Source organism: Crocodylus siamensis, chromosome 14 (assembly GCF_052110815.1).
Source record: "Crocodylus siamensis isolate JL-2025a chromosome 14, ASM5211081v1, whole genome shotgun sequence".
Classification (NCBI taxonomy): domain Eukaryota; kingdom Metazoa; phylum Chordata; order Crocodylia; family Crocodylidae; genus Crocodylus; species Crocodylus siamensis.
Window position 1 is genome coordinate 7596315 of NC_143408.1, and position 14179 is coordinate 7610493.

At 46.4% G+C, this 14179-nt stretch overlaps 1 protein-coding gene across 1 annotated transcript in view; it reads left to right on the top strand.

The window, feature by feature from the left end:
* The window catches only part of ATP8B3 (ATPase phospholipid transporting 8B3), a 54268-nt gene that overhangs the window by 24020 nt on the left and 16069 nt on the right, over positions 1-14179 (top strand). Inside the window, exons 4-14 of the mRNA XM_090026911.1 lie at positions 1534-1647; positions 2698-2796; positions 3822-3883; positions 4616-4688; positions 4807-4877; positions 5466-5548; positions 5899-6057; positions 7457-7545; positions 9963-10156; positions 11285-11493; positions 11959-11990. Of these exons, the coding sequence (XP_089883037.1) occupies positions 1534-1647; positions 2698-2796; positions 3822-3883; positions 4616-4688; positions 4807-4877; positions 5466-5548; positions 5899-6057; positions 7457-7545; positions 9963-10156; positions 11285-11493; positions 11959-11990 (1185 nt within the window). The remainder of the gene's footprint in view (positions 1-1533; positions 1648-2697; positions 2797-3821; positions 3884-4615; positions 4689-4806; positions 4878-5465; positions 5549-5898; positions 6058-7456; positions 7546-9962; positions 10157-11284; positions 11494-11958; positions 11991-14179) is intronic.

The window sequence follows — 14179 nt, forward strand, 5'->3', positions numbered from 1 at the left end:
CCTTTTAGCTAGGAGACATTCCCGGATGCTTTTGGTGAGCCATGGGGGCTTTTGCGCCCTCCTGCTCCCTTTGATCTGTGTTGGGATTACCTCCCTTTGGGTTTGGAGGATCGTCTCCTTGAGGAGCGACCACGCTTCTTGGACACCTGCCCCCCTCCCCCCGGGACCTCGGTGCTTCCCCAACTAGTCTCCTTAGCTCATTGAAGTCCGCCCTCCTGAAATCTAGGGCTGCTGCCTTGCTGCAGGCCTTGGCCACTTTGCGCTGGATGGTGAGTTCCAGCAGGCGATGATCACTGTCGCCCAGGTGGTCGAGCACCCGCAGTCCCCTCCCCGGGTCGTCACCTGTGGCCAGCACCGGGTCCAACAGAGTGTCTCCCCTGGTGGGGCTGTGCACCTCCTGGGTTAGATGGAGGTCCTGCATTCGGGCTAGGGACCAATGTGAGCGGTCAGACCTGGTTGACTGCTCTTCCCAGCAGATGTCTGGAAAGTTCAGGTCACCCATGATGACCACGTCCTTTGACCTAACTACCTCCGTGAGCTGACTTAAGAATTACTAGTTTAGCTCTTCCCCTTGGTTGGTTGGTTTATAGTAGACCCCCACCATTAAATCTCTTTCCCCTCGACTGCCTTGTATTCTTTTATTTCTTTCTTAATGGCCTTCCCCCCCATTTACTCTTTGGCAAAAAATTTCTACCGGCTCTAGAAAGGACCAGTAGGGCACCATATTGCACCATTGTTATTTAGCCTGGAAGGGAGGTAGGCTGGTGCTATGACCTACTGGCTTTTTGTATGTGAGGAGCCATTCTGATTTGTAATCCCTGCTCTACAGAGAGAGAATAAAGTAGGTGACGGTATAGTTGTCTATACCGAGATCATCTTTAGCTTAAGCGAGAAAAGTTGGTGAGAATTTTTGGTAGTGGAAAGAGCAGGGGTCTCAACCTATTTTTCACATATTTTACTTGTAATTAGGTAGTGACTGGAATTGTTATAGCTGGATGCAGCACCTGGGGTAAGAGGGTGATGTGTATGCATGCATGAGAGGAGGATAACTCTCCTTCAATCCCTGGGGCTGACTGAGATGACAGCTACCACTGAGAGGAAGAAAAAAGCTGAGCTGATTGAGGCTGAGGACCTGTTTCCCTTTGTACCCTGTCTAGGGCATAACGTGGTGCCAAATGCTCTTGCTCTGGCTTGGTAGCGTTTTATACCCATGCGTCTCATAAATGACACTGCATCCCATAGCCCTGCATGAAGGATAGAGATTGAGAGAGAGAATGTGTGTGAGGGGCAGATCCGCTTTCACCATATGACTCCCTTCAGTAGAAAGAGGTTCCCTGCATTTTCCAGTCCCACAAGTCCCACTGCAGAGTGAGTCGGGTATTTCCTCTGGGAAGAAGTGGAAAGATCAGCTGGGATGTTATTTGTCCTTTGAGATCGCAGATGTTTCATAGGAAACTCCAGGTGACTCCAGCCCTGCTCCTGCCCCTTCATGAGAAACAGCAGCAATATCAGTCTTGGATCTTCTCCTTGCAGGATAATGCCATCAAGACGGGCAAATACAATGCTCTGACCTTCCTGCCACTCAACCTGTATGAGCAGTTCCATCGCATGGCCAATCTCTACTTCCTTTTTGTCATCCTTTTACAGGTAAGGTCTTGCTGGAGGGAGGCTGGTGACAGCTGGGCCTGCCAAGCTAGCACCAGGTTGTGGGCATGTGGGGCAGAGAGATTGACTAATGAAAAAGCAGCATCAGAAATTTGAAACGGGACTCCAAGTGGGTTTCACCTCCAAGTCTGCTACACAGTTGATGTGTGATACTGGGGAAGTCACTTCACCTGTCCATCCTCCAATTTGGTCAGAAACTATCCCTTTTTCTGGTTTGGCAGTTTTGGAGCAACTTGCTGGAGAGCACAGAGCAAGCAATTGGGCATAGATCCCAGGAGTCCCTGCTTTCCTTGAGTCAGTAAGGGTGTGATTTTCAAAAGCAATTTGAGGTAATTAGGATCAGCGAGAATCAGTAAACCAAATTGCTTCTTTTCGGGTTTGTTTGCACATAGGGTTGCACTCAATTTTAAACTGGTTTAGTTGAAGCAATGCAACAGACTATGTAGATGCCCTTAGGGGCCATCCACATGTGATGAATGGAAGTGAAATAACCACAGGAGTCATAATCCATCCTTTAGTTAATTTGGCTTAAATATGTATGTGAACTGCTTAGTTTTGGTATAAGAGCATTCTAGTATGAAAAGACCCTGGCTAACTCTTCACTGGCTCAATCAGTGTAAAACTATGTAAAGCTATTGCTATGTTGGCCCAGTTCAGTGTGCAGACGAACCTCCTTGGTTAAGTTCAGTTTAGTTCATATTGATTAGGAATAGGTTTAAATAAGCCTTCTTTAAACAGAAAGAAGAACATCTACGCAGGAGGGTTACACTAGGTTAACTAACCTGGTTTCAAAATAGGTTCGTGTTAAACTGGAGCAATGTTTTTGTCTAGATAAGGCTTGCTGCTTTAATTTCCTTTTGCTCCTTATGGTTTGGTCCTAAGCCAAACCACACAGTTCAACCACTTCCACGAAAGGATTAATGTGAATAGGGAAGATTACTTTATCTTTTCTGACCCTTGAGAATGAGGGTGTGGTGAAGGTTATTTCCTTCATGGTGATATCATGTTCTTCTGTCTCACCTGCTTTTTCAGACCTTTCCTGAAATTTCCACCCTACCCTGGTTCACCCTTCTGCTGCCCCTGGGCTGCCTTCTTATCATCAGGGGCTTACGGGACCTGATTGATGACATTGTGAGTATGGGGTTAGTTTAATGACAATGATTCCCTGGCATGGTTGTGAAGAATGAAAGTACACAGAAAGACCCTGGTGCCAGGGAGGTCCTTTCTGGAGAACCAGTGAGTGAGATGAGAAGGCTGGGAGAGGCTTGTTGCTCAGTGTATCATTAACAAGGATCCAGATTTTTTGGTTCCTGAGGAAAAATGCAGATTTTCTCCTTTAAAGGTGAAAAACCTGGGAAACTTCAGGTTTCCCCTTGCAGGCTGGCAGAGTTCGAGCCTGCAAGGGCTGCTTGGGCTAAGGGGAGTAGGAGGAGGGTCATCAGAGGCCAGGGGCCACGTGCATGTGTGTGCGGTTACTTGCACATGGCCAGCAATGCAGCCAGGCAGGATGGTAATGGGCAGCTCCTGCAACTCCCTGGGGGGTGGCATGTGTCCCCCATATTTCTGCAACCACAGCAGGGTTAGGCCTGCAGACTGGCACTGGTCAGGAGCTGCGTCCGTGGCCCAGTGGGCAGGCCCCAGCGTGGGAGGGAGCACTGAGATGCCTTGGCTGCCAAGGTGAGGCACCCCCTGCCCACCTGGCAGCAGTGGTGGGTACAACTCCACACTGCTGTGGTGGTGGTACCTCCTGTGGGCCATGGTGGTGTGGCTGGCATGGGGCTCTGGTGGCGGTGGCATGGAGTTTTTGCCTCGCTGCTGTCAGGTGGGCAGGGGGCACCTCACCTTGGCAGGCATGACAGCATGACACTCCCTGCCTCCTGGGATAGGTCTCGGCCAAGCGGGCTGCGGAGGTGGCTCTTGCCCGGAGCTGATCTGGCTTGGCTGCAGCCCCATGACCTGCTGTGGGCACAGAAATCTGGAGGAACCCTGTTCCTGTTGCCCTGCTGCAAATACCTTGGAGAGCAGATCTCTTCAGTGTGCAGCTGGATCTCCAGGAGAGGGCACAGTACTGAGGGATGTTTTCTTACCGCCTTAGTGAGAAATCCCATCGTGGCCTATACCTTCCCTTCAGCCTGTCTTTTTTTTCTTTTGTGCAGGCCCGACACAAAAGTGACTGGATAATCAACTGCAGGCCCTGCGAAATCTTGTCTGGGAAAAGGTGAGAGGCCTCAAGGAATCTCCACCAGGGAGTGAGAGGATAAACTGTCTCTATGGCCTTGCTTGAAGGAAGTGGCAAGAGGTGGTGCCAAGTCCTTATCAAAGCTCTTAGCCTTCCCCCAACATAACAGTTGTGACCAGAGAAGTGGTTGTATTGTGTGACTACCTCTGAGCTTCCCAAATATATGCCTCTCTCCCAAACCATTGGCTTTATCCTGGGGATTAACTCATCCCTCTCCCAGCCAGCATTGCTAAGAGTTCCCGTCTCCACAGGATGCATGGATAGGAAGGTTTCCTTTCTATGCAAGTGCATCCAAAGTGGTTTTGCCACTACTGACCTGTAGCGACATTCTAGCTTGATGTTGATCTGGAGGAAGAAAGATGCTGAGGAGACCAAAATTTACCATCCAAGGCTGGGTCACTTGTGGCTGAAAGTCACTCTCATTGATGGTGGCTTGTCATGAACTTCTGAATCTCATGCCACATCCTAGTAGTCAGCACATGGCGTGAAACCAGCCCTGTAGCTGGTTCCTAATTGGCAGTCTCAGAGGGCAGCCAAGAATTTGAGGGGCCACATGCTGAAGTTTCATTTTGTCCCAAAAGCCTGGATTGAGGCATGCGGGATGGAGAGGTGGCAGCTGGTCCTGTCACTACCCAACTGGCTTCTGTCCAATGGAGAGGAGGCTTGGTCTCCTGGTGCTGGCCCTCTGAGCAGCTCGCTCTTCTCTCGCAGCTTCAGCTGGAAAAAATGGAGGGACATCTGTGTTGGTGATATTGTCTGTCTGCGCAAGGACAGCTTTGTGCCGGTGAGTCAGGCCTGTGTGGCTGACTGTCTCCTTTCTGAGTCTGTATATGGGGGAGGGCAAGGAGGCCTAATAATAAGAAGGTCTCCCTTAGGTACTTTCTCTTTAACTTGTTTTCAAGGCTGACCTGCTTTTGCTGTCCAGCTCGGAGCCAAGCAGCCTGTGCTATGTGGAGACGGCAGATATTGATGGGTGAGGAGGGGGACAGGCAAGGTGTTGTGGAAGACCAGACTGGGAAGGGGTCAGAGATACCGTGGCTTTCAGCTTTGGATCTCTAACTGGAGGGATCTTGGACCTGATTTCAGAAGCATCCAGGACCAGAAGGTCCAGCGCGGGGAGCTCAGCACTGTAAGGTCCCTAAGGCATCTCAAGTGGGACATCCAAAATGGGGCCCAAAATACATTGGTCTTGTGGGTAAGGCATCAGTAGGGGCTTGAATAGATCTGGGTTACATCCCCAGCCCTATCATGGACTTCTTGTGAGCCCTTGGCATGTCACTTCATCTCTGTCTGAGTCTTAGCTTCCCATCAGTAACACGGGGATGATAATCTTTCCTTTCTGCCTCCCTCTGTCTGGCTAGTTTATTTGAACATATGCTCTTCAGGGAAAGAGGGGGTGAATGGTCAGCACCTGGCAAATGAGCCTGATCTCACTTGGAGCCACCAAGTGCTATTGTCATACAAATAATAATAGCTAATAACTTCCCACCCCTCCAGTCCTCGGGGATGGGAGCAGAGCTAGCAGCTCCACTGCCTGTTTTTTTTCCATTCTTGTCTTCAGAGAAACCAACCTGAAGTTCAGACAAGCCCTTCTGGTCACACACGAGGAGCTGATGAGTGTGGAGAGCATGGCTGCCTTTGACGGTGAGCATCCTGAAAGAGCCATTTTGTGCTAAAAGCACTCGGGCATTAGGTGCTAGAGGCCTCATAACCTTTGGGGAGATGGTTATATTAGTGCTCTAAGCCCATTGTTGTTCAGAAGAGGGAACCAAACTGCAGGAGGCCTGATTCACACCCTGTTCTGGAAGAGGCTGGTGCACCCTGATGGAGCAGAGGTGCTCTGTGCAGGATGGTACCTTGGGCATAGACTTTCCTCCGCAGAAGCCGTGTTGAATTATCCTTGATCAGGAAGGAGAGGAGTCACAGAGGGTGATGAGAGGAAAGATCCCCCTTTTCCTAGCTGTGAATTAGTCTTCCTGCTCTTGGTCACCCAGGGAAAGTGACCTGTGAGGAGCCCAACAGCCGGATGCACAGCTTCATTGGCATGCTGGAGTGGAAGGGTGAGAAGTACTCGCTGGACAGTGAGAAGATCTTGCTGCGAGGCTGCAGGATACGCAACACAGAGATCTGCTATGGGCTTGTCATCTATGCAGGTGAACGCAGCAGGCCCCATTCCCTGTTAGCACTGTGCTGCTTCCATGCAGAACAGGAGGGGAAGAAAGCACAATGGGTCATATCCCCATCTAGTATAAATCAGCCTAGTCCCATTAAAATCAGGAGGCCAGATTCCTAGCCAGAACACATCAGTACACCTGCTTGGGGTCAAATCACAGAGAATCATAGAGAAGTAGGACTGAAAGGGGCTTCTGTAAGTCATCTAGTCCAACCCTGTGCCTGAGGCAGGATCATCCCTACCCAAACCATCCTGTCCAAATCCGTAATTGAATCTCTTAGCAAAACTACCATGAACCCAGATACAACCCAAGATAACACCTTAACCTGCCGCAGGTAAAGCAGGGAGACCATGGCAGCTAATATATGCTTAAGAGATCCCAGGTAGAGGGCGCAACCCCCCCCACCCCCCGACTACAGAGACAAAAACTCCCAGGCTGACCATGGGTTAAAATCCCTTCCTGACCTTAAATATGGCATTTGGTCTGACCCTGTGTGGAGGGACAAGACCCTCTCGCCAGGAGTGAATTTTTAAGTGAGGCTAATTAGCCACTGTGCTCATGTTTCTAGGAAGATGGGGGATCCTTTATAATTGGAAGCTTTTATGTCAAGAATGACTGTCTCTTTCCAAATGTAACAGGGCAGCTCAGGCCTGAGTCTTGGGCAGGTGAAGGAGGTACTGGGTAGGAGCCTCTGGCCTGCCCTGACTAAATGATCAGAATAATCTTTTCTGATCTAGAGATCAAAACCAAATGGGCAGAGAAGGAGGAGATCCCCTAGGGAACAAAAATACTTTGTGGCTGTCAGTGCTAGACAGCAAGCAGTTTTGAGATGGGCATATTAGACATGCCAGAGATACCTGGGGCCAGATGTTCGGTTACCCTAAGGTCTCTCTACACCATTCTTTCACACTCCTTTATGATGCCAAGAGGAGTAAATTGACATTTATGCTCTTGGCAAATGGCTAGTGCTGCCTTCAAATCAAAGTTTGGCTGCCTGTGGGCAAATAATAAAAACATGCATAAGGCCTTCAAAGGGGCAGACCACTGACTTTGTGAAGGACCACACATAAATAAACCTAGTTTTTAGCTGGGCAAACTGACCCACAGAGGGGTTGATTGACTTCTTCAAGATCATGTGCAAACATTGGGAATAGATTTTAGGAGTGCCTCATGCTCCGTTATCCCACAATAGCACCTGTGGGATAATGAAGCAGGCTTCCCTGGACTGTCTCTGTCACAGTCGTGGCACCTATGTTCCAGGCCTGTAGAGAGCAGAGAGGGTAATGCAGGGTAATGCAGTCAGCCGGTGTCTTAGCTCACCAAACTCTAGCCATAGTTATGTGCTTACAGTTTTGCTTCTAAAACATCATTTGTCCAGGATTTGATTCCAAAATTATGAGAAACTGTGGGAAGATCCAGTTGAAGAAAACCAAGCTGGACCGTATGATGGACAAGCTGGTGATCTTAGTAAGTATGTTGCTTTCACAAACGATGCTCTTAAGCAGCCAAGAGTGTTAGAGAGTGCATTGTCCTGTTACTTGGACACTTATCTTCGGGGTGTGGACTAACTGCAGATCCTAGTTCAAAGGCTTGTCCTCCTCTCTTGAATAATAGCCTTGCAGTAGCATCAGTAAGCAAACAGGAGTACTATTTGATTGCTGTGTAGGACTTTTGTACTGGTGATGCTATAGTACCTGACACTATGCTCTTGCTCTTAGATGTCTGTAACTTTCTACCAAATGACCCATCAGGAAGTTTTCCTTTTGGTTTTCTGGCGAGATGTTGAGTACCCTGGAGACTGCCTCATTTTCCCTTTACCTCTGTGCTAACGCCACCCATGTAATTTCTGTTAATTTGTATCATCATTGTCATGATCTCTGTGTGTGTCATAAACATGAATTAGGCTTCCTCACACATTGAGAGAGAGAAGAATTTATCCCCATGGTTTCAGAGGGAGTTTGCATTGGACCTGGGATCAAAACACAGATGTCCTAAATAACAGGCCAGAACTTTAGCCGCAAGACCATCCCTTCTGCCCAGCAGTTGTTGGAGTTGCATCTCTATTTGAAGATTGCATTTATTTACCCATTTCCGCTCCAAAATGGTGGCTCTGTACTTCCATTCTGTACATCTCTGGTTCTCACACCCTGTTCTGTGGATGGCTGTTGTGGTTTCTGGATGCATTAAAAAAAAAAAAAAAAAAGGAAATTCTTTAATGGCATTATATCAACTAAGGGATGACCGCTCTGCTTTGTTACTATGAATGGGTCAGTGCTGCAGATAGAGGGAGGAGGGGTGTTCAGGAGATGTGTTGCTTTCTATCTGTGGATCACGCTGTGTGTGTTGTTGCTGTTTTGGTGGTGTTTTGGAGCTCCCGTTCAACATCAAGACGCCGTTGTTCTAGATTCTGAGCAACCAGAAAACAGTTCTCCTTGTTCTATAGAACCAGAAAGACATGGACAAATCAGGAAAAAAAATCTAGCAGAGAGCAATAAAATTGATTAGAGGGAAAGGAAACATGATTTAAGAGGAAAGGCTGATAGAATGCAATTGTTTAGTCCAGAGAGGAGAAGGCTGAGGGGGGATTTGATCAATACCTGAAGGGTGTTTGCTTATAAAGGGGTGGTTATAGACTGTTATTTTACCCCCCAGGAGCAAGACAAGGAGCAATGGTCTTGAATTGCAGCAAGGGGAATTTAAGTTGGATATTCAAAAGAACGTTGTCGCTTTGAAGGTGGTTAAGCATTGGAACAGATTACCTAGAGAGCTGGTGGAATCTCCATCCTTGGGAGTTTCTAAGGGCAGGTTATATAAAGATGTGTCTAGGGTGGTTTAGACAGGGATGGTTTTGCCTTGAGCAGGGGCTTGAACTAGGTCATTACAGCTCTAATTTCTGTTATTGGATTATTTTGATCTGGGTAAAATATGATCCACACCATGACAAAGTTTGAGAGCCTCCACTTGAATCTAAAATCTGCTCTACAAGGGAAAGCTTTACCGGTAATCCATTCTAGTTATCACTATATAGCTGCCCATGCGGACACTAATTCCAGTGCAAGTGTGAATCATTCTGATTGACTCTGAACCCCTTTCCAAGCAACGTAAGCAAAATCAGAAGACGGTCCTTTTATGCCAGAATAAAAGTATCCACATGAGGGTTATGCCAGGATAAGTGTAGAAAACCGCCGATCCTCTGGAGCATGGTGTATGTGTAAGAGGTGTAGTCAGGTGCCTGATGAATCTGTGTGTATGGAGTCCTGTGATCATCACGCAGTGACCTTCAACGTGTATGGTTAGGCAAGATTATGAAGGAGTGGAGGCTGCCCAAGGCCTACCATCCCTCCTTTAGACCACTGAGACAGAATTCAAAGGCCAGACTGAGTCCAGACATTCAGTGCTTTGATGGTTGTAGCTTCTGCCAGATAAGAACTGCTGCTGACTGCCTAATGCCCACGAGGGCGTGTTTCAGTCAGGGTGATGTCCCTTAGCCTTTTTCCAATGAAGGGGTACCCACAAGGCTGTGGGGCTTGGATTTTGAGGCATCTTATATTTGCTTTACTCTGGATGTTGCAACATCATGATATTTTATAGGAGCTGCCCCTGTAAATAGAATGGTTTAACTTCACGCTGTTCCATGTAGACAAAACCTAAGGGCCTATCTGCCTTAGGGGGGTTTATGCTGCTTTATACTACTGTAGGACATTATTTTCACTAGTAACATCATGAGTATGAATGCCGGTGTAAAAATTCTTAATGCACACAGGCCTAATTTCAGCCTCTCTGAAACAAGGGTGGTTGGTTATGAAATCTCTCTGGCAATTTCTGGGTGGTCTCTTGTAAACTGCCCTGGGGCACAGATCTCTCACCCTGTCTCTCCCCTTCAGGTCTTCCTGGTGCTGATGATTGCATCGTTCTTCCTCGCTGTCGCCTGTGGAATCTGGGCTGAGAAGTTCCGGCAGGATCATAGCTATCTCTCGACTTTCTATGCCAAGACAAGCCCTATCGAGCAGGCCTTCTTCACCTTCTGGGGGTTTGTGATCTTGCTGAGCATCATCATACCTATGTCCATGTATATCACGTAAGAACAGCAGAATAGAGTTTATGATGCTTGTACATTGTTGCTGTCTCTTTACCCCTTCTCCCTGTGGAATGACTTTTTTGTCATCCAGAGCTCAAGAGAGCACATGGATCTGGCATTTAGAGCTGAAGACTGAAAGTCTGAAGTCCTGGGTTCAGTTCCCATACCTGGCCCTGTCCTGCTGTGACTTAGAGCACAGCACTTTTATGTATGCCCCTGTTTTCTTATTTGTCAAAGATGGATGATGTTTATATAGCTCGGTGGGTGGGTTGCGTTGCTTAAATCCATTAGTTTCAATAGTTTGGCTTTGAGGTCCTCAAACAAAAGTTACTGGTGAAGTGCAAGTGCTGCTGTTTGGATTTTGGGGTAGGTTCATGAAGATGGACTGATGATGGCAAAGGATTCAGCAGGGTGGCCAAGAGGAGGACCGTTAGTCAAAATCTAATTAATATTCAGCACGTTATCTATTCATAGCACTTCATAGAAATCAGTTACTAGGTTCTGCCCTGACATGAGATCAATATCTTATTCTCACTAAACCGAATAGGACATAGGGATATAGGTTGTTTAGGGATACAAACCAGAATCAATACCCAGAAGACTTCTCTAAACCTTCTTGGAGGCTGGAGGCTTTGTAGTGTCCTACCCTGGCTATCATTTGCACATAAACTCCCTTTGGAGAACTCTGAGAGAGGTAGTTCCAGCCTGTCCAGTAGGGATGACTGGAAGTTTCTTGATTACATGCGGGTTTGAGAATCTCATCCAGCTGTGAAGACCACTGGATTAGGTTAGTATGAATCAGTTTTGTTTTGGGTCCCTACCTGAACCTTCAGACCTTTGAATATCATTGTTAAGGACCAAGTTTTCCAGAAAGCCTGAGGCCAAATATTTGGTACCTCCTGTTGGTGCTCTGCATCCTACGTCCATTCAGCTCAGTGTGCTGAGCTCCCTTGGAAAGCTGCCTTTTCTTGACCTGCACTTTATCTGTGTCCAGAAAGTTCAGAGCCTTAGAACAAAGAGAGCTGGGGAGATTTGTTCCTCTTTTCTCTGTGCCAGTGGCAGATCCCTCGTCTCCATGGCGAAAATAATTTTCCTGTTCTGTTGTGTCTCTCCCTTCTGGATCCCTAGGCTTGAATTCATCTATCTTGTGAATAGTTTTTTTATTGACTGGGATGTGGAGATGTATTACCCTGCTAAAGATACTCCAGCGAAAGCCAGGAGCACTAGCCTCAATGACCAGCTTGGCCAAATTGAATACATCTTCTCGGACAAAACAGGCACCTTGACGCAGAACATTATGACGTTCAAGAAATGCTGCATCAATGGGATCATCTATGGTAACTTGCATCAGAAGCGAGTTTCTTTGAATTTGAATGAGGCTGACTTTGTGCTTATGGCATGTTTGTGTACTGCAGGATACTGGGTTCTGTTCCTTATTCTGTTACCGCTTGCCATGCAACCAGGAATATGTTGTTTAATTTAATTAATAAATAAGAAAGTGCTTTGTGGTCCTTACCAGTTGTTATAGGTGCTGTTCTAGAAATACCATTATTCCATGTATTGTTAGGTAGCTGTTTTGCTGGAACCTCAGCTTCTCATGCTGGAGGGTGGAGACGGGGTGGTGAAGAGGTCTTGCTATGACCCTAGGGGTGTGAGGTTGAGCTCTGTCAATGCTACCCCAGCTGACCCAGCTAGTTGGTTGTGGAAGTATTGGTCACTTTGGGCAGCCTTGGCTTGATCTCCCACTAAAAATATTCATTTCCAACTCTTAATTAAATATATATTTTTTATTATTTTGGCAGGTCCAGGGGCTGGCCGCAAGCGAAGACTGTTGGTGAGTAATTATCTCAGCTCATCTGCTGGAAGCATAGAACAGGACCCTGCTCCCATCTGAGGGCAGAGGCTAAGACTTCTTGAGTACTGTGGGAGCAGAGTCAAACGTTTATTTTGTCGAATGTCATTTATGCAGTGCTGGTAATGCTTTACACAGGTGGGGATGAGAACACAAGTCATCAGCTGATTCTCATTGGCTTTGTGTGAAGTAATTTATACTGGTATGCCATGGATGTGAAATGGTAGCGCACCTACTTTGTACTCACTTGGCAAAGACAATGGAGAATTAGGCTCATGGTATAAATCTATTAAAATCCAACTTGTAAGAAGAGTAGATTCCGGTCTTCAAAATTGCACTGGTTTAGCTGAAGGTATAACACGCTAAGCTAGTGCAACATTGTGTATGGAGTCATCCCTGGGTTTCAAACCCAGCCTTCATTGTCTCAGCTCAATAATAGACATCATGAAGCGTGTACATACGCAGTTGCATTAATTTAACTATGTTGGCTTAGTTTTGTACCTTCAGAGCTGTAACTTCTGTGTGTGGAGCAGCTGTCAGGCTCCAGAATCTCAAGCTTGAGTCCTTAATGTCTCTGTGCATCAGGGACACTATGTACAACAACAACAACACATGGCAGAGCTTACTTCTCTCCCTGCCCTCTGGCCCCATGGCAGGATCAGGTATTCCATACTGTGCTGTCTGGGTGTTACAGCCTGATTGTCACCTTCTAGGTTGGAGCTGTCAGTCATAGCAAAATGGGAATCAGATTCTACCAAGACATAAAAAATAATATTTTTATGTCACCCCTACACTTGTGTAAGTGGTGACAATGTGCAGGGCACTGGAGAATGCATCTATCACCACTAATTACCTCCTCAATAATATCATTGGACTAGCATCTGCATAATGCTTTATATTAAGGTTCCTTTTATTAAAAGGCATGTTACATGTCACAAGCAAGAGTAGTATTAGGAGTAATAGATTGTTTTAAGCCCTGGTTATAAGCAACCTATTGATCTGTTGGAGTCTAAAATAATTGATTAGCCATTTATTAAAATGTGTATTAATAATTTATTAAAAGCTATTTATAGTGGACTCTTAATATAAAGAGCAGTGCTGGTCAAATATGGACTTAGAAGGTTCCATTATACAGAGAAACTGATGGTAGGATAGGAGACAAAGAAGTAAGGGAAAACGGAGCCAATGTAGATTTTCCTTCCATGGGAAGGGGCTCCCTGTGGTGCTGAGACATGCTGAGTAAGTGATCGTGCCATGTTGGTGTTAGATCCCGACTCCATGCGGCACCCAATGACTAGGGAGAGGACGATCCAATTGCTCATGGATCCTGTTACTCATTAGCCAGAGCAAGCAGGGAGCAAACGCTACTTGCACACGTTGCTCACAACAGCTTTATTCAGAATAGAGACAGCTTCGGACAAGGGTCCCAAAAAAACAGCAAACCAGAGACCTGCACTGAAGAATACTTTTCTCTCACATTTATACACTTGGATTTATGCTCATTACCATTCATTCCACCTCTGACCCTCCTTTGGTTCCACCCATTTTCCCTCCCATCTCAAGCTCCACCTCTGTTTACTGTTTGCTTCATTAGCATGGAATTGCCTATGCATTTCATTCATTTACATGCCTTTCTGCTAACAGCACATGTCTAAGACCTTGACTTCTCTTCTTTAGTCAGTGGGTGGAATTTGACCAAAACCTGGAAGCTTCTGGAGGCTTCTTCACCAATCACCATTCACCTTTTTGCATATGTTCATCTCAGATTCTGTTACCAGTGATGTGTTGTTTTCCACATTCCAGTCTGTTTTTTCTGTCTCGGGTTGTACCATCTCCACCTTTTTGGGCCCCTGTATCTTATCTCGTTCCTCACTGTAGCTGGTTCACAGCACACAGACTTATTTGCTGCTTTTTCCAGAAAAATGGTTAACACAATTAACATGGTTACTTAACATAAGCATTCACAAGCAAAATCTTATATATAAAAGCTATATATCTCACAACAATACTATTATATGGTCAAAAAACTACTTGTCTAAGCATTCGCAGTTACTTTTAATATATATATCATTCTGCCTTGTAGTCAGCAGCTTTGCTGAGTCACAGATTAAAGCTTTAGGTCCAATGCTCCCCAAAAATCCACAGTGTTACCCTAACAGTTGGGTTTGGTT